At 26.9% G+C, this 27879-nt stretch overlaps 2 protein-coding genes across 4 annotated transcripts; one reads left to right on the top strand and one right to left on the bottom strand.

The window, feature by feature from the left end:
* The first annotated feature begins 3 nt into the window (after positions 1-3).
* LOC132919077 (uncharacterized) lies at positions 4-20473 on the top strand. 2 transcript variants are annotated; one of them, XM_060980436.1, is made up of 20 exons: positions 4-667; positions 10243-10421; positions 10521-10727; positions 10962-11117; positions 11231-11364; positions 11422-11572; positions 11654-11832; positions 11897-12219; positions 13052-13224; positions 13424-13641; positions 14216-14661; positions 15331-15535; positions 15766-16039; positions 16165-16298; positions 16951-17062; positions 17965-18399; positions 19471-19588; positions 19660-19820; positions 19895-20043; positions 20117-20473. In XM_060980436.1, exons 1-20 carry the CDS (start codon positions 628-630, stop codon positions 20304-20306), a joined length of 3984 nt encoding a protein of 1327 aa, XP_060836419.1. In that variant the 5' UTR covers positions 4-627; the 3' UTR covers positions 20307-20473. The 2 variants fall into 2 exon arrangements, with proteins under 2 accessions (XP_060836419.1, XP_060836412.1); XM_060980429.1 differs by having other exon boundaries at positions 14213-14661.
* On the bottom strand, positions 20109-27524 carry LOC132919092 (dehydrodolichyl diphosphate synthase complex subunit DHDDS). Of its 2 annotated transcripts, XM_060980450.1 has the most exons (6): positions 27218-27524; positions 26980-27142; positions 25469-25630; positions 21809-21957; positions 20753-20937; positions 20109-20672 (listed from the first exon to the last, which is right to left on the bottom strand). In XM_060980450.1, the coding sequence occupies exons 2-6, from the start codon at positions 27138-27140 to the stop codon at positions 20466-20468; spliced, it is 864 nt and encodes a 287-aa protein (XP_060836433.1). In that variant the 5' UTR covers positions 27141-27142; positions 27218-27524; the 3' UTR covers positions 20109-20465. The 2 variants fall into 2 exon arrangements, with proteins under 2 accessions (XP_060836433.1, XP_060836427.1); XM_060980444.1 differs by having other exon boundaries at positions 26980-27524.
* Positions 27525-27879: the final 355 nt, after the last annotated feature.

Genomic DNA, 27879 nt, shown 5'->3' with positions numbered 1-27879 from the left:
CCGCACCAGTATGCGATAACAACGAGACGGAATACTATTATAATAGTACCTATAATATAATAATAATAATAGTAAAATACACTCGAACGCCGGACGTCGCGACGACAGGAACAATAATTATTACAACAATCATGATAATGTGATGGTACAATAAGTGTTATTATTACTATATTAGTGTAGTGACGGTATACGGTTTAGTGCAAGTTCAGTGTCTAACGTGCGTTTTTCCGGTCGGTTCGTTGCGGCCGTATAACATAGGGACAGCTAGCTCATTTCCGGTCCGCGAAACCGTATACGATCGTGTAAAACATATAACGCATATCAGCATTTCCACCACCGCGCGAGCACTAACCATCGTGGCCGTGGACGTCTGCTGGCGCACAGCTAACATGTGACCGCTCGTCGCACATGAAATAATAATAAAAACTTTTATAAAAACCAAAATATAACAAATCCGCGTGCTTAGATACGGTCGTAGAGAGATAGTGCGTGTGTCTGTGTGTGTGTGTTGTGTGTGGTGCCGGTTACGCGTACGGACACCTCGCCAAGCGCTGGTAACACGTAAACGAAGACATAATAATTATAATATTATTAAACTCTCGCTGAAGCCGTCGATTCCACGACGCAATGCACGACAGATTGGGCTTTATAGTCGCCGTCGTATCGTGTGAGTACCTATTCGTAACAGCGCGCATCATGTAGTGTACTATATAGGACGTGAATTTCGATGCATAACAAATTTTTTTTTTTTTTTAAATGCTCTAAATTGTTTATTTCAATCTCAAAATTTGATTATTAAAAAAAATGTAAAAATGCATTTAATTTGCACCTTATTATCAACAGTGACAGTAAAACACCTTAGGTAACCATATACATATATATATTACATTGAACACATAGTATCATATACAACCCTTCGAGAGGGTGGGGGGTTAAATGTTTAGTGCCAGAATAATCCCCTCCAACGATCGAATCCAATCAAATAAATGTGTTGTCCACACCGTGCAGCTAAAAAGACGTTTTATCGATCGCGGACAACGTCCGCTATACTAAAATCAATACGACGTCATTTTAATAATATATAATGATAACTGATGTATAATGTTATAATGTATTGAGATTGGTGATAAGCACGCACGCAATACCTTAGTAATATAATATCAATAGTCTTAGACTGCAGATTCGTCAGGTTTATCTATTTTAAAATTCCTTCGAAAAATATGCAAAGGTCAATATAATATTATTATTATTATTATACTGCTCTGCCATGCATTATGCTCTAATAGCTAATAAGAGAATGGTGATATTAAAAATGATTAATAATTATTAGAAATAACTATAGGTAATGCCTATTTTTTATTTTATTTTTACATGATATTTAAATACAATTTTTTTAATCTATGTTTGGTTGCAATACAACATAATACAGAATTAATTAATTTAAAACAGTATAGTTATAGTATCGAGTATATTATAGTGGAAAATAGTGAGGGTGTGATTTCCGTAAAACCAAAACTCTCATCTGCTCGGAAGGTGCCGTTTGTGTCTGGTTGGCAATGTTGGCATGTCTCCCCTTGTCCGACTTTCAATCGTCCACAAACCCGATTCCGTGTCATCTCGCTACACGCTGATCATATGTTGTCCTTTAAAACTAATCGTAGAGGTTAAAACTCGGTAACGTTATTACTTACGGATGTGATATTATATTGTTATATAATATTTTATAATATAAACTGTAGCTAATATTTACTCATTAATCAATCGCTATTTACAATATTGATGGCGTAAAAATTAATTCGGGTAGTCGGGTGTGACGGTGTATTACGCTGACGTATATTAGTACATATAATATCTTCAGATAGCTACAAATCGATGCAGATGGAGTGATTATGATATACCTAGTGGCATTATGTAATAAATAATAATATATTCGAATTCGATAAATGCGTGCCAACACGTTCTTATGTTTTGTTCATTTCGCCGTGTACGCTCGTTTGAAATTGATATTAATGGTATTTTTAATTGTATTTACATCTTAAACCAAAATTATCACATGGACAGGATAAATGGAATTTTACTAAAATGTAATCATATATAATATTAAGCTGTATCTGGAAATATGCAGAAAAGTGTTCACCTCCGTATAAGGTTAAAGTTAATAAGATTTTAAATTTTTTTATCAAACTCGAAAATATTCCATTCAACAATATAAATTATTCATGCATAGCTAATTATTATTATTTATTTATTAAAATCCGATGAATAATTTAAAGCATTATTCTATTATATTATGTATACTTTATTACCTATATCTCATAATTAAAAATAATGAATAGGCAGACCTATCAATAATCATTTTTCCATCACAAATCGCATTATATACCAATTGCATAACAATAGGTCATCATTGTTGACGTTTAATCGTTTAAATTATCCTGATATATACATATTAATAATTAATACCAAGTAAATACTTTTATAGCAAACATAGGTATTAAAATAATTGTTATTATTTTGAAAACGATTATCAGAGAGCGTAAAACAAAATTCAAAATTATTTAACTGCACCGAACAGCTAATATCGAATATTATAAATTCAACAACGAATTCAATGAAAAAAAGCGTTGTTGGTACAAAAACATAATATTATTGCCAAACGATTCATATACGTACGGTTTAACGTAGGTAAGTGGATACTGCCGTGATTACAAAACTATTTTCAACAACATAGTCGATTAAATATTTAATTTTGTTTTTCTTTAAAAATTGGGGCCCAATAGGGTTTTAAATGAAAAACTATAACATATCTCAACATGTCTCTGATGATTTACGAAACTGTATCGTCATTTGTCGGAACAGCGTGAGTAGATGTCTAAAAATATATATATTTTTTTTTCATTTAAAGTGTACCGAAATAAAACTCATTAAACATTTAAAGCACCACTTGTGATGGTAGTTTATTTATTTTAAAACATTAGTTTCAGAACACTATATATATATTATATACTCAGCTACGGTATCATTTAAAACAATATAATATGTAGGACGTATGCGTTTGTTTCGTTTACACGTTTTTCAAAAACAGAATTCTGACAATAATAACATCTGTTTGGATGGTCTACTTTACTTATTTGATAATATTATGTTCGTTTGTATTTTCGTTTATTTTTTTTATAATCTGTTTTACACATATAAGTATACATAAGACATGACTAATTGTCCAGAAACAATTGTTTTACGAAATTTTTTTAATTTAATCATACAGTCGTCTTCGTCTAATCAGTATTTAGATGTTAAATGTACAACGTCCAATATAATTAAATGAGAAGTAAAACATTAACCGTATCGCAATAATATGACTTAAACGTAAAACAATAATCTGTATTCTGTATTATATTTCGTTTGGTTATGATTGATAATTTATTATCAATAGAGAAAGGTTGTTATCACCAGGTTGTTAATCATTAGGATTTTTCACTTTCAATCGTAATCTTTACATGACGCAGCTACATTATTTTACTAAGGATCTACTCTACGCATTGTATATAATATTTTACTTGTATATAAATACATAACTATGATGAAAATAATATTAAAAATAAATTGAATGAACATTTTATTGAATATTATAGATGGCACACTAAGCTAAATTCTTATTTTTATTTCTGAAGTTTAAAAATATGTAATAAAAATTATGTGTACTTATATAATAGGCACATTGCGTATGAAAACATTATTTAAGTATTGAATAGATTAGGTTAACTTGTATCTGTTATAATTTACAACATATCTGAATCTTTGTATATTGTTTAAATGTTTTCTGATGTTCTACAAAATATATATAAGTTACCTGATTTTGACAACATATTAGTTTTAGAGATTTATTGATAAAATAATAAATACAGTTTTATATGAATAATTTGATGATCAATAAAATAAGAGTAACCAAAATAATATCTTATAACATCATGCAAAATATTATTGGTATTATACTATTATACTATTATTATATTGGTTGTACCTATAATTTTGATAAATTATCATAAAATAGACCTCTCCTAACTTAATTATTTCACGTTTCACTAATCGTTTCAAGCATTCATTTGTTATTCAAAGAAATCTGTATATAAGTGATAAAAAAATTAATTTTTTCAGAATATCTCAAAAAAAGACAAATTATAAACAATATAATATTTGGTAAAATAAATGTAAGGCCCGTGGCTATTTTATAACAAGCTCTTATTTGATTAATTTTGAACTATTATAATAGTGTTGGTTTTAAATAAAATAGTTATTAGGTAAAGTTGCTATATAATTCACTCGAAAAGACAATGTCTTCAATTAAAATTTAAGTATTTTTATCAATTTTCTTATGTCAAAAAATTAAATAACTTCATATAAATATATAATTCAAAAATATATTAATATATCATTTAAATAACGTTATACTCACCTAAATAATAATTAAGAAGGAAGGTATTTTATAATATGATTGGAACTTATTTTGATTATGTATGTTTAGTGCATCTTAAACATTTCGAATTCAATTAAAATAAGTAATTACTTAATTAGAAATTATATCTCATTCAAAAACAATAACTCATATTATACAATCATTAATTCTCTCTTATATAAGCAATCGCAATGTTATATAATATAATCACATGCACGTCTAATAAAATAATATTGGAATTTGGTTTCAACAGTTAATCAGATTAATATGCAGAATGCAGATACGTTCTATATAATATTATTATGTATCAAGTAAACTAGTACAATAACCACGTAGGTACAACATAATCGTAATTATTGCCAATCTCATATTTTCTGTTCTTTGGATTTAAAAAAATACACGATCTTAAAATTATCACGAAATCATTTTCTCAATATAATATGAATATATTAATCTTACACGATCTTATTTCAGATTCGAAGTAGAGCGATACGTGCTGCACATAATTCAAAGTAAAAAAAAAAAAATACTTTGATTTTAAACTTTATTCCATATTTTTGGTAGAAAAGTGTTGATATTTTTGAAAGGCCAACATTTAAAATAAATTCTCAGTCAATTATAATTAGGAAAAAAAAAATAGCGTAAATGCAAAGCTTAAATAATAAAACATTAGGCAAGTGGGTAACGCTCTGCTGTACATTAGGTGTCAGGCGGATCACTATAATGAGTGTGTTAAATTTGAATTTAATGATATTTTATCATTACACACGAAAAACAATTCTGAATGGAGACAACCCGTCAGCCTACATCACCAAGTGTATTTCGTAACATATTTTTTGACATAACCATTAAAATCACTAATTTTATTTTTAAATTTTTAATATTATTGTAAGTTAATAATTTTTTTCTAAAATTGTTTTCTTATTATATTATAAATGTTTAATTATTATAATAATAATATATTCATACCATATTTTATCAACTTATTTAATTCAAAATGTAATAACATTTTTCTGTAAATATCGTAAAGTAGTAAAAATAGATTCATAGATTAATAGTATATAAAAAATAAATAGATAATATCTTAAAAGAAAAAAAAGATTGTTGTGCGTAGTAAAATATTCAGAATAATATAAAATACGTAAAAGTTTTTAAGTTCCCACGAATAATATTTTTAAATTATAAAAACATAGGTAATTAGTATTTTTAAATAAATAATTTCGTCCAAATTCGTACTTAAAATGTCTAAAAAAAAATAAAATTATATAAAGGCAATTATGTTTCAGAATGGGCTACTAATGAGGAATCTTGTATTTAATTTTCAAAACTTAGATATAAAAAGAAAAGTTTATAACTTTTTGCGATTTTGGTGAATTTTGTCAAAAATCTTATTATAAATACATATAAGAAAAATTGTGCCTATATATTTAACACTTTTATACAGATATAAAAACAATGTACATGGGATCTTGTAAAAGAACAATTTGGTGAATATCGACCTTTAAAAAAAAAAAACTAAAAAACATTGAAAATTTCTCATGCTTAATAATAAGTTAAAATATGTTGAAAATTTTATTGTAAAATGATAATATAAACATTTGTTAAAAATATGTATCTACGATTATTCGTTTTTGAGGTGCAAAAAAAACAAAATCGATTTTATTGAAAATTAGATTTGTACAAAAATTCCCGTTTTTTCTGATTCTAAATTTTTTTTTTTTAATTTGAATCCCCTAAAGTACCAACTAGATTCAATTTTCTACAAGAAATCACTCCCATTTTTAAAAACCAAAGAATTTTTACTAGCCCATAAAGTGATGACAAACACAAAAAAGCACACATCATTATAAATCAATACACATTCATCATTCTGCTCAGAATCTAAAATATATATCGTTTTTACGTTTTCAAGTAAAAATGTTATAAAATTATAGTGCTTTTATTTTATTTTTTAAGTTTAACGTTAAAAATAAAAACAAAATAGTAAACACCAATGAAATTAAAGATAAATATTAGAATCAATTGAATTATGAAAATATAATTACAAAAATATGGTACCAGCAATAAAATATTTGGGGAAAATCGCTTACGAAAATAGCCTACTAAGTTAAAAAATTGAAATAATAATTGGAATGACGATGTATAGTATAAGTAGGTTAACGTAAAAAAAGCATATATTTACATTATTTTTAATAACATAATTATTAGCAATTATTTATATCTACTTCACATATTATTCGTTTATTGTTTATTATTTTTTTTTAAACTATGATTATTAATAGAATTTTTTCAGTAGTATCCGAATTTTTTTATTTATTGATTTCGTTTAATTTTTTTCTATTATAATAACACTATTTAAATAGTGTTATAAAAAAAAAAAACGTTTTAAATTACTATAAAAACGAGAATTTTCATGCAAAACCGGCAGTTTCTGATAAAATCAATGTTGGTATTTTGTTATAATTCATAAACAAATAACCGTAGATACTTGAGATTTACACTAGACGTTTGTAATTAATTACCATTTTACCATTATTCATGGTAAAAATTTCTAAATATTTGACTTTTTAACTATTAATAGGCATTTAAAATTTTCGATTTTTTTTATTTTGATTTTTTTAATTATAAGTATTAATAAAAAAATCTTTGCTCAGTCAAAAACTTTCTTTAATCGAAATCTTTAATACAAAGTTCCTTATAAATTTTCATTAGATATATTGAATAATATTATAGATATATAGTACATATGCATAACTTTTTAAAATTCATCAAAATTGTTAACATTTTCAAATATTATTTTTTAGTTTAAAATCTACATGTTCAATTTTTATAGTTAAGACTTGAAAATGTAATACAAGGTTCCTCATAAGAATTTCATACTGAAAAAAAAAATTTAAACATTGTTTTTTTTATACACATTTCAAGTTTAAATTTGGATGAAATTAGATATTTACACGAAGAATAATAATTTCAATTTATTATATTGAAATTATTCTAAAATATTATTTGTAGGGACTAGAAACATTAACATATTTTATTATATTTAATAACTTTTTCAAAACATTTAACTTAATTTTATGGTATTATTTATGTGTATTCCACATTACCCCAAAACTGTCCACACTGTTCACAAATTAAATCAGCTTACTGTAATACTAATAATAAAATAAATTACTTTAATAACAATATAATCATAATATCTATGCTTAGTAATATAGGCTCTATCAGCCCCATTACCGATCGGAATTGTCTTTCGTATGCGATGATTTATCAATGAAATCAAATTTAACACACTACACTATTTTATAGTGACTTACTCAATGACGATGTATAATCGACACAAATTGTACAGCAGAGTATGCTTATTTTCCTTTTTTTAATTTTATGTTGCATTTAATGTATAAACATTATTTTTTTTGACAATTGCCACAAATTACATTATTATTGCAGTACAAATAATGAAATAAACATGTTAAACTGTAGATAATATATATTGAGTATAATATAGATGTATAAAATATATTTTGAAATATTATTAAGGTACCTATTTATTACTATTATTATAATTCGTGACTTTTGAATAAAGTAAAAGTCATGAAAAATTGTAATTTATACAAATTACATTATTATTAGTTTTGTTAAGGAACCGACGAACGCGTTTTTTGAACGTGCAATATAATGACATTTTTACATCTGATATTAAAGTCTGTAGGTGTACTATATATCATTATATAGTTTGTCGTCTTGTGGATTAAAACTTTATTCTAGCGTACATAGTATATAACTATATATTTTATACACACTGTCAGGTTAAATGAAAATACGATAGTGTCTCAAGCCGAGCCTTATATTTTATATTCACTCTCTCAGCACATTTAGAATTGAAGTAAATTAATTTGTTTTTAAATTCAACCGACATCGCTTAACAGTTAAAAATTTAAAATTCATCAGTTATGTTAAAACGAGTTTACTAAATTGAGTAAAAATGGAATTCGAGTGTATTATCAATTGGATCTGAAACGTCTCGAATTCGGTAAAATTAATATTATTTGTCTTTTAAAGTCATATTGTAGTTATCAATAATGTAGAAAAGATAAAATAAATATACTCTACTTATTTCTGTACTTGTATTATTCATACCACGATGTTATAATATTATTTGAATTTTAAAGAGGTTTAAAAACTCAATTTAATTAAGTTGATTTGTTGCTAACAAAAGTTTAATACCAAACTAAATTACTGCAAACAATAGTTGTTATAATATACATTATAATTTTTAAATACATTTAAAATTATTTTTTTAACCACAAAAATAAACATTTAAAAGTTGTATTATATTATAATATTATAGTAAATAATAATTACAATATGGTATCTAAATTAGTAAAACTCATAGTTATAAATGTTATAATATCTTACATGTTTATATTTAACTACTACGTTACTAACATTTTCAATAATGGTACCTATATAGTTGCTTACTGTTTTATTATGATAATAATTTGTTATAAAATACGTTGTTAAAACTTCAAATATTCCACCCTCCGTCAAAACTATACATATTTAAAATTAAAGTTAAAATCACTATATTTTAAAATAAATAAATATATCGTTGTAGTACATTTTTTTATTTAACTAAATTACTAAAGTCATAGTAATTACTATGAACATTTTTCGTATTCTATATTATTTATTGTTTATTATATGCCTTAATTATTATTTTATTACTAGTATATAACTTAAAAAATTTAATTTATTTTTTTACTTCATATTTTCTAATTTCGCCAGTTCCCTAATTATTTTTATTTTGTTTTAAGTAAAGGGAGCGATATTTAATTTGAATATGAATTTTTTTAAAGATACAGTCTAGGTAGAGTGTTATAGTCTTTTTCCTTAATTCCTTTTTTGGTATAGTAGGAATAAAATTCACACGACACAAGTTATTCAATTGCACATAACAATTAATAATTGTAGTGTTCTTCAAATTATATAACTGAATAAGGAAAAAACAAAACATAATATTATCTATACTTACTAATAACGGAATATTATATAAAATTATAAATCTTCTGAACAAAAAATAAAATTGATAAAACCATTTCCAAAAAATGAAGTGTTTAAACACTTAACAAGACTTTGTTTCAAATGGCTTAAAATTAAGAATAATAATAATAACATTAATCCAACAACAACAGATTATAAATTTTATAAATAATTCAAATTCTAATAAATAAGCTCAGCTTGTACGGAATCAAGTTATTTTTACATTTAAAATTAAGTATAAAATAATATACCTAGTAGCTGTATGTATTATTATAATTTACAACATACGTATTATAGTATTTAAGTGTATAATGTTTAATATAATCTAACGTATACACCTATCAGTGTTAATGCCTTATTGTACCAAAGTATTATACTAAAGCATACGTACTGCACCACACTTATAAATAAGTAATAATTAAAAACTAATGTACCTACAATATTAAGTTCCGCACGTTTTATTTGATTGAGTAAGTTATACACTATCTAATTAATAATAATTAACCTGTATATAAACTGAATTAATATTTTCTTTGTGTTAAATAAATTTATTTTAAGAGTTGTACCTATATTGATAGAAGTTACTGTATAATAATATAGGTGTATATATATATATATATATGTGTAGGTGAACTAAATTACATATTAAATACGATATCGTATTAATACATTTTTGTAATCTCGAAATATTAACGCATACAAATTACGTGCGTATTCTCAATAATTACACCCGATATTTCGCACAGGTTATCTGGTTCAAGCCAGCCTTTGCAATCGTGACCTATTTCCGGAGGGCGTTCAGCTTGGCTACAGATGGAGAGCGACGACGCACGTGGGAACCGTGTTCCCATCGGAGCACTTGACCAACTATTCGATAGAAGCGTACTTTTTAGTCCAAAACGATCAAAATTTCACACACTTTCAAGTATGTATCTATGATGATGCGATCACTCTGTTGAAACAGATGATAAATTACCATGTATATCTAACAATTAAATAATAAAAATCGATTTCCCGACATTAGATTAAGGAATTCAAAACGAGCGAGAACCAACAAGAATACCCGTGGATAACGCTACCGTTCCGATGCGTCTACAGAGATGGCGAAGTACAAAAGTTCGAGAGCGAAAGCGGCGACGTAGCGGGATCATTGAACATAAAAAGAGCATTGGCTACCATGTTTCAACTGAAATTGGATTCCCTGCGGCGCCCGTCGTTTGCCTCACAAGAGGTAAGTACATATAGTAACATAGGGGAATTTTAATACAGTGTTCATAATGTCATGTAGAGTCAGGCCGAATCCTTGATAATTTGAATTCTAAAATATGAATTTTGGTTATTGATGTATTTTTAAGTTTAATTGTACTTACCCAACTATACTATATTTACCCAACTATTTAAGTACCCATATAAAATAAACGTATTATTATACTAAACATAGGTAATTTAAAATAAAATATTACAGACCGGAGTCTATGGAAAATGCAACGTTCAGTACCTTGTGACTAAAGAAAATAACAATACAAATGTAAAGAAAATAATCAACTTTTCAGCTTGCAACAATAAGCTTGGACAACAGTGGAGCAATACGCCACCGTTCACATGTCCATCGAGTTATCAAGTAATATTAATTTATCGTTTAAATGTTAAATGTTAAGTTTTGATCAAGATATTTTCCACGCCGAAATTGACTTAAATATGATTTTTGTTATTTTAAAAATATTTAATTTTTAGGACGGGAGTATGAGTCATAGTGTTCGAACTTATATTCTAGACGATATCAATGTGATTAGGTATTTGAATATTATCGGTACAGTAGAGTTCCAACCATTCCAAGCATTAGCAGAATCTCATCATATCTTTGTAAAGTAAGTCTTAAAAATTGTACACACAAATTAGATTCACTATCACTAGATTCTTAACAGCCAAACATTTGAACTGGATCACATTTTTCCTATCGGCGAACCCATCACGTTGGTATCGAAATTGGACGACTCAATCGAATATGATTTTGAGCACTATGAAGATCCTACAATGGGTTTTAAACCGTCCAATAAGTCTCTTCTTTTGTCAGAAGTAATTATCCTTACGCATTATTTTATTATTTACCAACTACTGTCAACAAATTATTATAATAAATATTTATGTATTTTATAGATACTTGATACACTTGGTCAACTTACAGAAAGTTTAAGCTGGGAAATTGGTACAACTAACCTAGACAACCAGACTGAATTTAGAGCTTTAGAACTCATGTGGTGGTTAGACACATCCGATTGGATGACATTATACGATACCATAAAAATTGGAACCAGTTACTCACAAGAAACCATACAGTTCGTACGATTTTAACTTATAAGTTATTATACATATGTATCAACGTTTTACTTCTTTTTCTAGACACTTCTTTTGGGACTTAGTACCTCAAGTTGGATCAGCTTCTTCGGTTGAATTTATTCGTGAACTAATCAAGACACAAAAAATAACGAGCTTTTTAGCAACAGGGTTGTTAATTACGTTTCCGTACCATGTTAGGTATCCAAACGAAAAACTCTTAAAAGATTCCGAAATATTATTGTATCTTGACCGAGATCTAGAAAACGAAGTGAGAAAAGTAGCAATTTTGAGCTTTGCTTCGTTGATACATAAAACGTGTGGTAAAGGAATGTGCTCAGACGATACACAGAACAAGTACATCAAATTATTTTTAGACAAATTTATAGGTCAGTAACATGATTGTTTTTACTTTTTAATCAATTTTTTTTATAATATAGTTACAAAATATAATGACTTTTAACAACAATAACAACAAATAATATTTTTGTCACTTGCTATTATTAACATTATTTTGTATGGTCGGGGTTTTTTTTATTTTTGGCTTAACAGAAATCAAAAAACATCAGCGTATTCGACTTTTTAAATAAATACGATTAGGTTTCTAGGTTGTATTGACAATCAATTGACATAAGCCATTTTGCTTATTACTTTATTAGGTACTCAATTCGTATTTTATAAATTTCACAAACATAATATATATAATATATGAACCTATCCATAAATATGTTAATTATTTTAATATATATCGAATCCATGTTAGTTTTATAAATTATTGTTTATGAATTACACAAACTAAAATTAGTTATTTACAGAAAAGGAATAAAAAATGTAGACAACTATTTTTAAAATTATTAACCCATAAATAAACCGTTCGTAAATCTATTATTTCTACATAACTATTTATGATATTTAAATTGTTTTCCACGAATAGACAATGCAAACTATCATTGCAATGACAAAATTGTGTTGTTAAAATTAAATTTATGTAAATAGATTTTCATTTTGCATAAAATCGACAGTCTTATTGATTTAAATTATAGTTTTTAAATTAACATAATTTAATTGGTTAAGTTTAAAATTAATTGTACTTTATATTATTACAATAAAGCAGAGCTGCACGTAAACCTATTATGTTAGAAAAGATTTCTTCGGTGACAAAACAATTATTTATCATATTATTTCGTTGTATGCGTTAATGTTAAAAATGTTACGTTTTAGAATCCACTTCTCACAGTCGACAAATGCTGTTCATCGAAGCGTTCAGTAACATGAAAATTAACAATATACTAGACTTTTTACAACCAATTATTACAGATCACAACCGTTCTAGACACATCCGATTAGTCGCTATTTGGGCTGCGAAATCGGCTACGACTGCACATCCAGATAAGGTATAATGTTATATTATAAATTATAATATTGAATAATTAATAAACCACCTCCGACATAACAGCCATATTCGATTTTCATCCCAGTATTAGTACCTTATCGTATTTAATATGTATATACTAAGAAATCAAATATACATAATATATACAATAATAATAATAAAATGTAGTTTGTAGTTTAATGTCTGTAATGTGTACACAGGTCGCTGAAGTTTTTTGGCCGATATTGACAAACCACTCTGAACCGTTGGAAATCCGAACATCCGCGCTAAACATGCTCATGATGTCCCAGCCCACAGTGTCACGGTTTTTGACACTCTACTGGTTCATGCAAGCCGAACCGAGCCAACAGATTTATAACTTTTACTACACAACAATCAACTCGATGGCCAATTCCAAATATCCTTGCTACGACAAATAGTAAGTTAATATTTGCGTACTGGATATATTAAAGTGTATCTAGTCTATCGTAGGACGCAGTAGTTTTAAAAAAAAAAAGATTTTTAATTTTTGTGACTTGTGAAACTAAAAAACTTGGATTTTGATCAAATCAAAAACTATATTTAATTATTTTAAATTTGTCTATTTGTTTATATGCATCTCATATATTCATGCCCGCGTAAATTGAATCAACATTCAAGTATTAATGATACTATAAATACTCGTATTTAATATAATATTTTCTTTTTAAATCAAAGCGACCGACATAATTTGTTGGACGGCGTAATGTGTAGGCAATATAGGTACAATAATGTGTTGAAGAACTTTTTTAAATTTTTAATTACTTAATAGGTATTGCATAATTTTTTGACGTGGTAAAAATTTAAAATTAATAAATTAGTCGTTTAAACTTGAATTATTTTGTTTTATCGGTATTCACAATTATCGTTTCACAAAAACTTAAAAATTACTACGTTAGTTAACACATTATATAATATTAGCATAATGTTTATCGACAATATGTGCAATTAAATTTAATTTCTTCCCTTAGTAGCAAAATAGCCGCACAAATCGTAAGGTTCGTGCAACACAAATGGCATCACTGGGCCACTGGTAACTACCTGTTAGACTACGAGGACCCAATGAGAGGGTACGGTGGAATCGTCCAGACCATCCTGATGGCCAACCAGCGTACCGGGTTTCCGTCCGTGCTCCAGTTAACGGCTGAACAACACTCGTTCGGCACGTCGTCTGAATTTCAGATTCACATAAAAGCCGAAGGGCTAGCCGACAGCTTGAAGAAAGAACTGTTCAATACTATGGTAAAACCATCCGGTGAAACAACCGACTCTTTCAAGCACCTGCATGACGTGCTCGAAAAAGCCAAGTTCGCCATTCGAGAAGACGAAAACCTTCACTTCGAGACGATAATCAAAATCAATGAACAGACCATCTACTGTCATCACTTAAATCGGACCACGTTTAAGAGCTTCGCCCTCGGTACGGTTCACGCGGTGTTATACTGAGTGTCTCACCGTGTTCGTATCTATCAATAATTAAAATAATAAAAAAAAACTTCGTATAATTACTCAAACTGATAGGTTAGCGTTATTTTAATCATGAAATTACGTATCAATTACAGCTGATACCAATAAATTAAAACCATGAGACAACATATAACCTAATAAATATAGTCGAAAATGAGTTAAATTAAAATAGAATTATTAATAATTATACATGGGTCACGTACCATATTCTAAGTACTCATTCCTTATAACAATATCCTAGTAGTAGTACCTATACAAATACGTATTAAAGTTGGTATAAAAAGTTCATAAACGAAATTGCATTTTACATAATTTTCATATATCAAGAGTTTTTGCAAATTGATATTTGAAGGATTTTTAAAAAATGTTTTCAGAATAAAATATAAATTGAATTACATATTAATTATTATTATTATGTTTATTATTTATACAACATAACTCCAAATATATAAAAGTATAAGTTATAAAAGTATCTTAGGGGGCAAGCCAGCTCTTTTAAACTTTTGTATAGTGCTAATTTCTCTTAATCATCTCTATTATCGACGACAATCAATTATAGTGAAACAATATTATAAAATGTACAATTTTAAGTATAAATAACATAACAAGCATATCGTTACAGTATTGAAGAGGCTGAGTTCGTTGTATTTCCAGTTCAGTTTAAACTACCAACGTTTATCATTTCCATTACGTTTCCAGCGGACGTATTTCACCGATTTCGGAACGCCAATACTACTACAGTTTAGGACGGCCTCGTTGCTGTCGTTGCGAGGCAGCATCAAGCAGACCGAGAGCGGCAAGTCAAGGGATGCCGAACTAGACTTCAGGTAAATGCCACTACTATTATACTACTATGGTATATACTTATTTATACTAAATAGCATCAGGAATAAAAATTCTAAGAAAAACAAAAAAATTTTGTCGAAACTAAACATCTTTTTCCGCTAAAATTTTGTTTTGAACTGCGAGCTGCGGAGTTAAAATGATGCTACACTAAGTTTCATGAATTATGTGTCGTTTTAACGATATGTTATGTTTGTAATAATATATGTTATAGATACTCCATGGACACCGTTACCAGTCTGAAAACGTTTAACCCACTGAGCAGCACTTGGCGGGGTGCTGACCGTTTCCGTTGCATCCACGCAAGAATACCGTTTTCTACCGAGATAATAACACACTTTTTTAGATCTTACATAAAAGCGTCAGCCTACAGGTACAAGAATTTCGTGGACGGGTCGAAACTGGGAATCGTATGGCATTCTGCGACCAAACTGGTTCCGCCGGAAAACACGTTACCGGCCGTCAAGAAAGACGAATTGCTCACCGATGTAATTTGCCATATTTTCATTTCTTTCATTCTAAATTCCTGCCTGGAACCATGTCATAACTCATTATACAAAATACATAAACATTATTGCTATTATGGGTAACACGATTTATTATGCGTCTTTAGGATTGGGCTTTCGAGTCGAGAGATTTGGGTGCGAAAATTGCCACTACTGTATTTGACTGCCAAGATGAGGGAAAGTTTTCGAATTCATTGATTATTATCAAAGAAGCATTTCAGATTAGTAACAAAAACTATCAGTAAGTATTCTTCTCGGTTCATAAATTAATTATATTTTAGAGTATACAAAGTCATATATCTCGGAGATGGAACGACGATCTCAAGTCTCAATACTTCCTTTTCCGTCAACTGTTAACCAAATAAGTGCTTACAATGTTTCATATTTAACTTAAAATACCTTACACGTCTACAAATAAAATCGTAAACAATTAAATAAACTACTTAACAAATTAATTTCATCATCATTTCACGATATTAATATTGAACATATTTATTTTTTATATATAATATATATTATCAACATATCAAATTAATATGTATAATGAATCAATTATATCGATATGTTATAAAGTTACAACAGGACGATCGTTTAATATATTCTATACGTATACTAAATGCATCATATACCTCCATAGGTGACATTTCTATACGTTTTCGTGAGCCTCGTGCCTCGTGGCTACATATAGGTCCCAAAGTACTTGATCGCCCTCCATCACTCCTATCTTCTCAAAACCAGCACACGACCACCAACACACATAATATACTCAACTTTGATTACGATATGATTTATATATTTATTGGTACTTATAGTATAGATATCAGTGGTACCACTTTTGATATCAATGGTATCTATACAACAAACATTAAATTCAAACCGTTCTTATTCTCTAGGGCCATACCCGGCGGCGTTGCTTTCCTGGGCATATATTCACTCGCCAACTATTTCACGTTCATTCCTCCAGAAGACAGTTGTGGTTTAATATTGTCCCTGTCACCGTTACAGGTTTGTCTTTGAATATTTATATTACATAAATTATTTTATATAATATATTAACTATTAACTATTAAGTGTATTCAATACACTAGCTTATAGATATACTAAATTTAGCACACGCAGTATTATTTTTAGGCTTATGTGGTCAGCAGGGGTAAGGTAAAGGTAAACACATAATATTATTATACACCTAAACATTCTAAACAAGAAACGTCCCAAGTACCTATACTTAATAATTGGTATTCCATTCTCGTAAAAATGATTTCAAGAGACGCATAATGTCACCTAACAATTTCACGTATGGCTAAACTTTAAGATTTACATATTACAGATAACACTATAACTTACATAACCGTGGGTAATATTACTAGTATTTTAAACCGTTCCTTTTATATATTAAATATATTATACTTATAAAGTTCTGCAGAACACAAAATATATAGCATGTAATATTTATTAAAAACACGTATTCAAACAAATTTGTGAAACATACCAAAACTATTAATGGTAAGGTTACAAAAAACTTTTAGAAACCGATGTTGTTTAATTATGTTTCTACAATTCTACCTACCTTAGGTGCATCATTGATGGTACTAGGTTCTTGATAAATAGTATAATATTATACTAATATAAATATACAATTATATTAAATGCATTTTATATCATAGCTTTGGCTTATTTATCACGTTATAATTATATATTAAGTTTTTATTGTAAGTATTGTAAAAAGATAAATATTCATAACCAGCAGAGCTTACCTAAACTTTAAATACTTATAACTCATAAACTATTCGTCCGAATTTCTATTTTTATGTATTGAAAATTGTAGAAAAATATTTTGCTTCGGAATATAAATTAATAATGTATTTTGTCATTTAAACAATTTCGCATTATTATGCGTTATATTACAGGTGGTGCCCGTGTTCGTGCAAGAGGGCAATACCGTGCACGTCACGATGAACCACTACGACCAGACGCTGTGGGGCCTGATCGCACACTACGCGCGCATCGCGGACGGCAACCAAGAGATATCGTTCAAGCTGAGCCACTCGAACCGCGAGCGGAACATCACCATCACCAACGGCTACTGGCGGCTGCTGCGGTTCGAGGGGTCGTTCATACTGCCGTCCCGCAAGTCCGGCGCCCTGCACCCCCCGCCGCCACTGCACGGCCAGGCAACCGTTTCGTGGGGCTACCACGACTCGGCCACCACCATGCTCGTGTCCATCAAACCGGAGAACGCCCACGAGAAATGGCCCGAACAGTGTGTCATCGATTCGCCCACGTGTCTGCAGACCGCCAGCGACATATCAACCAGTCAAATCATATCGCTGCAATTCGTCAACGTGAGCATCATCGCATATTGTGATTTGTGACAAATAATATTATCTAAGTGTATAGGTAATACACGAGGGCATCGAGGGTTCAACATCCAGACACCCTCCCCTTCTACTCATAAAATAAAAATACACGTTTTTGTGTATGCGCCTAGAATCTAGATATTATGTAGGCACTATAGGCGGGTATACCGATTTAAACGAACAACCGCCAGATCTTCCTAGTTCTGTGTGATAGGTAGGTACTCATATTACCCATAGTTTATTATTAATCTTATGTGTAATCGTAAAGCGATTCTATGACCACTCCGCACACTGTAGGAATCCCACAGCTGTTAAGTTCACTCTAAATTATGGATCAGAATTTATCGGGTCATCACTCATCACTATAGAGAACGAATATCGTTTGTATTGTGTTAAAATAACCGCCCTTTGTATTAACACATAATATCATTATTATTACCTAATTATTATAATAATATGGGATTATTATTTATTAATCACTTGAAAACAACCTATAGATTTCGTCATACTATAATATTTTAATGATACAGACTAGTAGTTGATCAAGTTGATGGCAAAGGTAGGTACTGCTGTGTAGGAGTTATGGTATAGATCAATTAATATGCAGTGACAAACTGACAAAATGTAAGATCAATTCTTAGGATTTTACGAAAATTGACCGACAACATGAGTATGTCGTATTAAGTTTAATATAAAATATAGCCAATAGATAATTATGTAACTAACTTTCTGTTAATAACAATTATTTTTTATAGATCGATACTATACCACTTATCTTATAGCCATATAGGCATAGGCACGTGATCAGTTGCAGACGTTGCGGCTCGAAAGGGATTTCAACTCTTTCAAGTTTCAATAATTTCAATAATAAATTTAAACTTTGAACATCTCATACAAAATGCCTACCTACTAAATTATTATCATAATATCATCATACTTTATCTTTAACATTCCCAACAAATTTTTTTTTACAATCCAGAATGAAATATATATAATATACATAAATGAAAATTTGTTTTAAACAGCAACAGTGACATATTATTATACTAATTCTAGCTACCAAGTTGGATGATAATTACAATGCATTCATTGTTTTCGGATTTCGTGATGGATGAGGGTAATATGACTACTGTCAAATTTACATTTCCAACAAAACTTCCTTGGACCACTCGTGGTGAGTATTTATTTTAGTAAGTAATATTAATATAGAAGTATGAAAAATAAATTAAAATGTTTTGGTGTCAGGTATCTGCGCAGTTAATTCTGTAACAGCATTGAGTTTGGATAATTCAACAACACACAATTTCAAGTTAGATCAAGATTGTTACACAATAGCATTAGCAGACTGTTCTTCATCATCTCGTTTTATAGTAGGAATTAAAATGATAACTATTAATTCAACTTTGGTGAGTATAAAATAAGCCATTCTTCAAAACTATGTGGGTATTGGATATGAATTTTTATATTTATGTTTTTTTAGAGTGTGCGAATATTAACACAGAACAGTGTAATGGACATGGTACAAGAAAATTCAGATATAAAAGTGTACATTAATGGAACAGAAATTGAAGTAACTGAAAATGGAGTTCAATACCCGCCAAAAAATAAAGATGATATTTTTATTTATAGGTAAATACACTATTCTTAACTTTAAATCAAAACCCATCAATAAATATTAATTTTAAATTTTAACAATGTTTAGAGCAAAAAAATGGGATGAAGAAATGACTGATCTTGAGATTAATTCTGGAATAACTGTTCAACATTATGGTCATACAGTCATTATGTTAGTTGAAAGTAAATTGCGTGGACTTACATGCGGCCTTTGTGGAAATTTCAACAGTGAAAACAGTGATGAATTAAATGAAACACCAAAATGTGTACAATTGTAAAAACAAAAAATAGACTTATTAAAAAAATAATATTTAAAATAATGTATAACTTTCATATATAAATAAATGTACTACATACATAATAAATACGTACATATATAATTATTATGTAAATAAATTATATTTATAAATTAAAAATAAAAAAAAACAATAATATTATCACGCAATTGTATAAAGACTATTTAACCGATTTTGTTGTACATTTTCAACAAATTTTTCAGCCCTTGAACTCAATTTTTTAGTTGGTAATTTAAAAGGTATAATTGCTCTAACATTTCTTTGGTACATGAAAATAGCAATCATAAAGTCCCACGCAGTAAATTCTGGCCATAAGACTGATGTAAAATAAATGTAACTGTAAGCACACTGAAAAAAATATTTTAAAAAATTAATTTAAAATTGCAGTTTTCGTAAACAAAACACATTTACAAAAACTATAAATTTACCTGCCATAACATAAAATCACTCAGTCTAGTCTCACCAGATGTGCGTATTAATAAATCAGGTGGTGGGGACGGATATGTGTACATACAATTATCTAATATTTCGACCGATAAATCGGATTCCTCCAAATCATTATTTTTAATACCATTAGATATTTGATTGAATGCATTCGTTAATTCATCGTGTCCTGAAAATAAAATAATTTATATATTGTAGCCTGTAGGTACGTACATAAAATGAATAAACAAAAGTAATTTTTTAATTATACAATTTTAAATTAACTGTAATCTAACAAACAGTGCATAGATAAAGCATTTTTAATATAATTAAGTACATTGTATTTTATATTCAAAAATAACAGTAAATTTCAAAACGATATTAGATTAAACATTATAACAGTGAGACAATTATATAAATTCACTGATCTCTATGTTATTGAATTAGTATTGTGAAATTTGGTTAGGAAAATAAATTAAACCTATTATTCAACTTAATAGTAAGAACATTATTTTTGTTCTTTCATTAGTTTTTACAATATTTTAATTTTTAAGACAATTCAAATTGTAATATTTTACAAGCTCATAACTCACTTTAAAATTAAAATATGAAAAAAACAAAGAGGAGAGTTTGATAATAAATCAATTCATTATATTTTAAAGCAACGACCTAAAATTAATGCAAATTGTCTATGTTGTATGTAAGATAGAAACAACATATGCAGATGTAGTGTCCTGTTATATTGTACATATTCTTAACTACACAAAATAATAATACAATATAGGAAATATTTTAATCTGTAAAATAACTCTAATAACTAATAAGTTATATACTAATAACTTCTATGGATATTAAAATTATAACTTTACTAACAAGAAGCTAAATATATAATTTATAATATTTAGTTAAACATAATTATTGATTATAGTCAAAACACTTAAAAACAATATTTAAATTTAAATAATAACCCATAACATTATAAATTATAATATTTACATACATTTTAACTAATTATAATTTAAGTATTTGATTTAAATGTAAATGCAATTATTTCAACCAACCAGTATAAGAAAATGCAACATTCAAATATGTCTTGTTGTTTTGTTTTGTTATAAGCATTGATTCTGCTATTAACTTAACCAAATCATCTGGTAACTTTTTGATGTTACCAATAACATTAATACACACACCATGCTCATTCAATTTATCTCTAAAACAAAATTAAAACCAACATATTTAAATAAACTAATACATAGGCTATGAGGTTTTAATTTAAAATTAATTATTAAAAAATGAATAAAAGATGTTTCTCAATTAATTAATAATAGCTGGCAAAAACAACACTTTTTAATTGTTATATTTAAAATAATATATTAGAAAGTACCACATATTACGCCAATATTGCGGATAAATATTAGACATATTGATAATGTATTTACTAATACTAATTTATTGAACATTTATTAAAGTAGAGTACTTTAATAAATTTTCAATAAATTATTAGGTTTTTTAAGTACATATTACCTTTAGAACATATTATTTAAATGTATTTTTGATAAATAGATTGTCCACAGTCATTGACCAAAAAAATTGATTATTAATTGGCGTAAGCACATTTATTTTTTATTTATTTTACTTATAAAATTAATTTTTACATTACAAATGCTTCAAAATTCTAATCCTACTAATAAGATTATCTAAATCAGCGGTTCCCAACCCTTGGACCACGGGCAGCACGGAACTAGACTGTAGACCATGTAATATTAACATTACTGACTATTAATATATTATATTTTTATTATATACCTAATAATATTTCTGGTTATAATAATATTTAATCAATAATAACTACAATGTACTACACAGTTATTTTACAAAATAAATATAGGAACAAACTTAATGTTGAGATTGATTTAAGGCTACAGCTATACAGTTTTAATCCAGAAATTGACTCTCTCAGTGGAGACAAGCAATGTGAAAAATCAAATCTCATTAAATTATTTAATCTTTAACTTGTGATTAAGTTCAATAGTTTTTTTCTTAATTAGCAATATTGTTTTTTAAATTCTCCTATTTCTAATAACTAACATAAATATATGTTTATATATATATATACATATGTATATAGGTATGCTATTAGTCATTAGTAGACCTAAAAGATTTTTTTACTTAATTGGTAGTCCGCACAACTAAAAAGGTTGGAAACCGTTGATCTAAATCAATAAGCATAAATAAAATATCAAGTAAAATATAAAAACATGCTCACTCCCATTTTTTCTTTAATTATGCATTTATTCGGATTTTGATTTTTTTTTTTTTTACTTTTAATAATAGCAATTTCTATAACCTTGCTTTATTATAAGCTGCCTATTTTTTTTTTTAATTTAATTAAAAATGTGTAAATATTGTTAGTACAATAATTTTTATATGTATTATATATTTATAGAATATATATCTTTTAAAAGAAAAGGCAATGTGGTTAATATGATTCCATGTAAAAATCTTTAAAGAAGAACATTTAAAAACTAGTAATGAATAGCTAAATAAGTATAATTTAAAAAAAAAATGACAATTAGTCACAAAATTAGCTAACTATTTTGGATAATGCTCCTAAACATCTATACGACTTAAAAAAATATAATTAATATAATTCAAATTATGTTTATAATGCCAACACTTTTATTTTAACCTCAGGATTAAAATATTTTAAAAATAATAAAACTTCAATTAAAAAATAAAGTTACTTTTCAATATTCATGAGACATCAAATAAACATTAAAATTAAGAAATATAAAAAATGATGGGAAACTTAATAACTAGCTATAAAAATATTTTCTTAGAATTACAATTTATTGTTTTAATGACTGACAACGGCACATAAGAATGTACATAAAAAACATTTTCAAGCTTCTGACGACTTTAACATATTATGTATTGTATAGGCAGAAAATAGCCGTAAAAATGGTGTACGGTGTACCAGCTGATAAACTTCTCATATTAAGAAAATTGTACAATCGTGCATATTTCGAATATTTTTAATATTGATACTTTATAGGTATGAGAAATTCTTTTTACAAAAATGTCGATTAAAAGATATTCACTTGGTAGAAATGCTTGAAAATTTAATATAAGATCTCATGTTAATTGTTCTTATATTGGTATAAAAATATTAAAAATATAAAAGCATAACTTTTTTTAATATGCATTTACAAAAATCATCAAAATTGCAAATTTTTTTTAACTATTTTGTTGTTAAAAATTCATAGAAACTTTTCTTTTTATAACTAAATTTTTAAAAATTCAATACAAGATTCCTCAAAATAATTAATACTAAAACCATAAAATATCAAAAAATATATAAAAGCAATTATTTTTATAGACATTTTAAGTACAAATTTGGATGAAATTACTTATTTAAAGATAAATAACGATATTAATTATGTTGTAATTTAAAAACATTATTTGTGGGAACTTAAAACTCTTACATACAGTGAATCTGAAGGGATCAAGGGATTTCTTTCGTTAAAGAGAGTTTTCGTAATAGAGAGGGTTTAAAAAAATAACAAAATTTTTGTTAGAAATTACGTAGATAATATAATGAACATATTCGATATCGATAATAACGATATTATTCCGATATTAAAAATAGATAATGAAAGAATGTAATCGTTCATTTATTAATTACTTTTATAATTTATAATACTATAACAGATAAATTGTGTTATGAAACATAAAATATTGTTTCGTTATTGAGAGTGACTATACATTATAAAGAATTAATTGACTAATGGGTTGTAAAGCAAACCAACCATTATTATGTAATGTTTACGTTATATTAAGTTTTTCATTGTAAAGAGTTTTGTTATAAAGAGTTTTCACTATATTATATTATATTGTTCTAAATATTTTACTATGAACAATGATGTTTTTAATTTCTTTTAAGATATTATTATCTATAAATACTATGAATCTATTTTTCTATTTTACAATATTTACAGAAATATGTTATAAGTTATATAAGTTGATTAAATATGGTATAATATGGTATATATATATATATATTATTATAATAGTTAAATACTAATAATATAATAAATGCAATATTTTCAGAAAAAAATTTATAAACTTACAGTAATATTATAAATTAAATAAATGACTTTAATAACTATATCAAAAGTCATGAAATATAGGTACTTGGTGATGTAGGCTGACTGGCTGTCTCCACTCAAAATCATTTTTCATATGCAACGATATTATATCATTAAATTCAAATTTAACACACCCATTAAAGTGATCCGCATAACACCTAATGTACAGCAGAGCATTACCCATTTGCCTACCTTTTTTTTTCTATTTTATGCAATATTGTTATTAAATTGTTTTATATTTAATTATATATTAATATAATAAAATAAACATTATTTTATACAATATTTAAAAGGATAATTTAATTTAATAATAAATAAATGAGAATAAATTTAGATTTAAGTAGGTTCTAATCAAAATATTTATACTCTTTGCCATGAAAAAACGTGTCTTGTTTACTTCTAGTATCATTTATTTTAAATTAAATTATTTATATTATATAAACCAGATAGTGGTCAATGAATTAATATGTTATACTTTTACTATTTTCACTCCATTACATTTAAATTAGATTAGTAAATATTAAAACTTGTTATTTAAATATTTGATTTTTAACAATAACTAAAATATATTACTTTTCTTCCAAAAGTCTTTTAAATTTTTCCCGGGCAAGATCAAATAATGCATCGATTTCTTCTTGAGTTCGCTTAAAATTATCCAAACTGAATGCATACACAGTAACTTCTTTTATACCTAAATGCAAGCACCATTGCAATGTTTCAGCTAATTTGTCAAACCTAAAAGAAATATGAACATAATTAATAATTACAGACAACAATATACAGCCATAACTGGTTATACCTGGAGATTAATTATTTATTAGGGATAATATATTACTTGGCCATCTTAGTAACCCAATAGCATTCTAAATTTAAAAATATATATATTTAATATTATATATATAAATATATAATATTGTAAAAATAACTATATTATAAAATATATTATATTATTAAACAGATAAGAACCATAAATCTCAATAAATCTGTGAACTTGACAGCTGATGCAGCATTAGTATTAGATTATAATAAATCTTTCAAATAAAAATAACATTTAAAAATAAAAGTTACAAATCATAAAAAATGAAATTCTTAATAATTGTCTTCAATTCAGCAATAAAAATGAAGAATAACCTAAATTATTCCTTTCAATTTAGATAGGTTCCTACTTCAAATATATTAATCAAATATGATTTCTGATTAAATATATTTAAAGACCTAATATCAAATTCTTGAAATTTTTTTACAAGATACTTATAGAGTATCATGTGACCATATAAATGTTTGTTTTTCAAATAAGAACTTCCCTTTTTTTACTGTGAATTATTTAGTGGATATTTATCTAAAAAATTTGATATACCTAATTAAAAATTGAACGAACAACTTTTTAGTTATTAAAATGTTTAAATTAAAGATAATTTTCTATAAAAATGATTTTATAATAATATAAAATATATGTAATATTAGGTCTAGTATTTATTAAAATTGAAAACTAACTCCTTCAAATTTTAATCTTGATACATAAACAATTTTTTTTTTAAAAATGTGCTTTATAAAAGGGCGGTTATCATTTGAAAAACAGAAGTTTGTATCACTACATAACACTCCTAAGCTGTAAAAAATATGTCAAGAATTTAAAAATATAGTCTTTAAATATATTTAAAAACTCAAAAAATCAAATTTTGAATAAATGCATTAATATTAATGAAGTAGAAAAAGGGTATAAGCATGTTTGGTAAATCAACCAGTATAAGTATTTTACTTATGAAATATTATTTTTTATAAAAAATATATTGAAAGTACCTATATAAGTTATTGATCAATTTATCTTTGGTTTATATAAAATATATACAAATATCCCATAAGTGGATTGTGATTAAAATACTTGAATGTCTTAAACCATATACTTTATAGGTGGTTGAGCACTACTGATCATTACTTAACAAAATAAAATAAGAAAATTTTACAAATTTAACTTAATTAAAACTAATAAGTTATCTATTGCCAATGAAAAATAATAAATAAGATTAATTATAAATCAGAAGTTATTGGGTACTTTTGATATTTTAGACAAAGTTCTAACTCACCCTCGTACATGGCCTTCTTTCTTGGCAACACAATTTTTCTTAGCATAACGCCTATTACCATCCATTATAAATGCAACATGTTTCGGTATCTCTCCATACGTAAGCACTTGGGCGCAAAAACGTTGCATCCATGTCATAGAGTTGTCGCGTATCCAAGACATGTCTGGGTTGTGTGAAGAACAGAATATTTAAAATTTAAGCCATTGTACAAATGTTACAATTATATAGGTATGCGTACAGTTGACCTTTGCTCGGTATTTTATCTAGTTATTTCTTTCAAAAAGTACATTATTATGCACTAAATTTTATAGCGATCAAATTAAATTTAATATTTATTATTAATAATTAATAAAAGAGCAGAACGCATATAAAAAAACAAGAAAAACTAGTATTATAAATTATTATGATTATTATTCGTAAAAAAGATAAAATGCATAAACCGCAACACGTTTAAAAAGTGCCTGTTGATTAAAATATAATATTTATAATATTTATAGTTATCCAAGTCTGAAGGTGGTCGTGGCCCGTGGACAATGTTATCACATTAATTTCAAACATAAATATACAAAATTGATAAAACGTTAAAAACCTATGTAGGTAGTTGTGGATACTTGAGATATAAAAACCAAACCTAGAAAATCTGATACGTGTTTCAAGTTGGATGGATAAGGAGAAGGGCGTAGAGAATTAATGAAAAACTGGCAGCACTGTATAATTGATGACGGCCAGATTTTTTACGTATAAAGCATTTAAATTTTAAGCATTATAGAATAAATTAATACCTAATTGTTATTGGTTATTACAGAATAAATTATAAATTATATTATTTTACTTTTATGAACTTACATATGTGTGATGTACGATGTATCTTTAATATAAATTAATAATCAAGTATGTAGC

The sequence above is a fragment of the Rhopalosiphum padi genome, chromosome 1 (assembly GCF_020882245.1).
Source record: "Rhopalosiphum padi isolate XX-2018 chromosome 1, ASM2088224v1, whole genome shotgun sequence".
NCBI classification, from domain to species: Eukaryota; Metazoa; Arthropoda; class Insecta; order Hemiptera; family Aphididae; genus Rhopalosiphum; species Rhopalosiphum padi.
The sequence above is the reverse complement of the archived record's forward strand: the minus strand, read 5'-3'. Positions and strand labels throughout refer to the sequence as shown.